The sequence below is a fragment of the Dioscorea cayenensis genome, chromosome 12 (genome assembly GCF_009730915.1).
Source record: "Dioscorea cayenensis subsp. rotundata cultivar TDr96_F1 chromosome 12, TDr96_F1_v2_PseudoChromosome.rev07_lg8_w22 25.fasta, whole genome shotgun sequence".
NCBI lineage: Eukaryota > Viridiplantae > Streptophyta > Magnoliopsida > Dioscoreales > Dioscoreaceae > Dioscorea > Dioscorea cayenensis.
The window spans coordinates 11,415,624-11,418,873 of NC_052482.1; the positions used below are offsets into that span (position 1 = coordinate 11,415,624).

General features: G+C 37.0%; 1 protein-coding gene across 1 annotated transcript in view; it reads left to right on the forward strand.

Annotated features, from left to right (window-relative positions):
* Positions 1–613: 613 nt before the first annotated feature.
* LOC120273161 overlaps positions 614–3,250 on the forward strand; it is a 6,116-nt gene continuing 3,479 nt past the window's right edge. The window contains exon 1 of the mRNA XM_039279804.1: positions 614–1,112. Within this exon, the coding sequence (XP_039135738.1) occupies positions 614–1,112 (499 nt within the window). The remainder of the gene's footprint in view (positions 1,113–3,250) is intronic.

Here is a 3,250-nt window from a genome sequence, read left to right on the forward strand (position 1 = left end):
TTTCCTAAACATCACCTGCATGATGTGGAAGAAGTTATTAGCATGTGGATAGCCAATGGGTGTATACATGAAAGTAGAAGTAGTTCAAAGACAATGAATGATATAGGAAAAGAGTATGTTCATGAATTAGTGGCAATGCGCTTTTATGGCTTTTAGCATGACTGTAAATGCTTCAAAATGCATGACTTAATGCATGATTTGGCCATTTTAGTTTCCCATGGCAAGATTTGTATTTATGAGAGTAGAAAAGATAAAGAAATCTCCCAAAATATCCGTATTTTGTATACAGAATGTTTGATTGATCTTAGGTTGGTATGTGAAACAAAGAACTTACGCACACTTGTGTTCAAGAGAGCTAATGACTTGTTTGCCTTTCCCAGCAATGGAGCATTCAACAGAATTTGAGTGCTAATCCTCATTGATTATCATATGCTAGAATTCTCGGATGCTATTCCTCATCTAAAACAATTGCAGCATTTGAATTTGGTGGAATCTAGAATAAAAAATACTGCATTCACTATGTGGGCTTTATCTATTAAGAGTGCTAAAATTGCCATGCCCAGAGACCCTACCAAATCAATTTCATAACCTTGTGAATCTTGAAATATTGTGCATGTATCAAGGCGATGGGAGCTTGGATGATATGTCAAAATATGATGATAAGTTAGAATATGTTGTGAATAAAGAAAAAGGCTTCATGGTTGCGCAATTGAGGAATATGAATGAACTAAGAGGAGAGCTTTCAATTGCGGACTTGAAGAATATTGATGATAAGGAAGAAGCAGCGAAAGCCAAGTTGAAGGAAAAATGCCATATCAAGCAGTTGGGTTTACATTGGGATTTTAGGGTGGATGATTGGGGGCATGATGTCCAAGAAGTACTTGAAGGCCTTGAACCTCATCCTAACTTAGATATCCAAGAAGAAGTACTTGAAGGCCTTGAACCTCATCCTAACTTAGATGTCCAAGAAACTAAAAAGAAAGCAACAGTATCATTTACGAGCATGCCAACATCATCATCATCATCATCATCATCATCATCATCATCATCCCCAACAATACCAAGGCATCGCAAGTTATTTCTTCCTCTACAGAAGCTCACTGTAAAGGAATGTGCTGGAGTGAATGGATTACATTGGCCAATACGTTCACCAATGAAGAAGCTACTCATAAGCAATAGTCCAGGCTTGGATGACTAATTGCCAGAATGCCTCCGCGGCTTTTCTATTCATAATTAAAATTGACAAGGGCAAAGATCCAAACCTTTGATGCAAAGGTGATGGCCACACTGCGTGCACTTGAAGAAATACTTCTTATGAATTGTATTAAGTTTTTGTCAGTGGAGGGTTTACAAGGCCTTCCCTCCCTAAAAAAATTTGTGTATTGATGAATGCCCCAAATTCAGATCATGGTGTATGGAGGAGATGACAAAACTGCATGACTTAGTAATAGTTTTTTGAGAAGATCTGGAATCTCTGCCTTTTTGGTTGCATCTTCTTCCTCTACTGAAGCAATTGTTTATTAAAAGTTGCTTAAAGTTACTTTCACTACTGGAGGGAGGCCTCCCATCCTCACTTAAACAATTGGACATCATATCTTGTGGCCCAGGATTCATGGAATGGTGCAAAAAAAAAAGTGGGATCTCGAGAATGGCTAATGATTCAACAAATCCATAAAGGAAATTTTTTTTGTTGTAAATCCCAGGTATGTATGGATCTATGCTTTTGCTTGTCACTCAGTTCTCTCACTCAAATTATTTATAATATTATCTTCAATTTCACTTGACTAATCAAAAGTTATATAAGGAAAACTATCAAGATTTTATTTTTTTTATCAACATTTTCTCTGTCTTTCCATGCTGGAATCTCTTCAGATTAATTGTGGCCTTTGATCGCAGGATATGAAGCAAGCAACTTCTCACAAATTAATTTCTCTATGAAGTAAACTACACATAGTGTTTCTGATTATATTTATGACTTGATGTTTTGGCTTGGATTTTTATTTTTTAATTTGCTAACACAGCTTGATATTTGATTATATTGTTCTTCTCAGTTCTTTTAATAAAATTGCTTGTGGCTTAGTCTCTTCATGCTTCAGGGATTTTTTTTTTTTTTGGCTAAAAAAATATTGGTGTTAAGTGATAGTATGATTTATGATCCTCTTCCATTTTTCCTTTGATGCATTGTGAGTTTAAATTGATTCCCACAACATAACACGCATAACAATGAAGTGTAGGCCAATTGGTTAAAAGTATTTTTTCCTTTTCTTTATAAGAATGATATGTACATCTAATACATAATTTGTTCAATTTAATGCAGGGGCTGGTTTAAGGAATAAAAATCATATCTAGATCAAGGACAAGCAGAGTTCAAATTTTCTCCAACAAGTGTTTAATACTTGACGATCTTTAATATGCTTCTCAGGCATGAATTAATAGCATTAATTTTCTATCGCTCTTGAGAGATTGGAGGCAAATGTCATTGCACCACCACTGATCAGCTGGAGCATTCAAGATTTCATAACACATATCTGAGAAGAAAAATGGATGAACTTTTTCATGATTATCTTATTATTGTGTTAATTCAGTTCCTCATCTAATAAAGTTGATTGTATTTTAACAAACCTTAATTTCACCAAACTAGAGGGAGTTGTTCAGAGCCAGTGGCGGCGCCGGGGTGTGGCGAGGAGGGACATCCGCCACACCCTCCACCGGGAAAAAAAACCCTGAGGATTGAGTTGTGCATCTAGACTTCATGATTTAATCTCGACCCATCCATGCTTCTCTTCATTCTCTTTTCAGTGCCTCAAACTAATGCCATTCCACTTGATCAAATTCATCACAGCCCTTGATTGATTTTCGGTCACAACTCAACGAACAAAAGTCCATCCACTTGCCTTGCCTCGAACTAAAGCTATCCATCCATGATGATTTAATCTCAGCCATCCATGCTTCTCTTCATTCTCTTTTCAGTAGCTGCCTCGAACTAATGCCATTCCACTTGATCAAATTCATCACAGCCCTTGATTGATTCTCGGTCACAACTCAACGAACAAAACGACCATCCACTTGCCTTGCCTCGAACTAAAGCTATCCATCCATGATGATTTAATCTCAGCCATCCATGCTTCTCTTCATTCTCTTTTCAGTAGCTGCCTCGAACTAATGCCATTCCACTTGATCAAATTCATCACAGCCCTTGATTGATTCTCGGTCACAACTCAACGAACAAAACGACCATCCACTTGCCTTG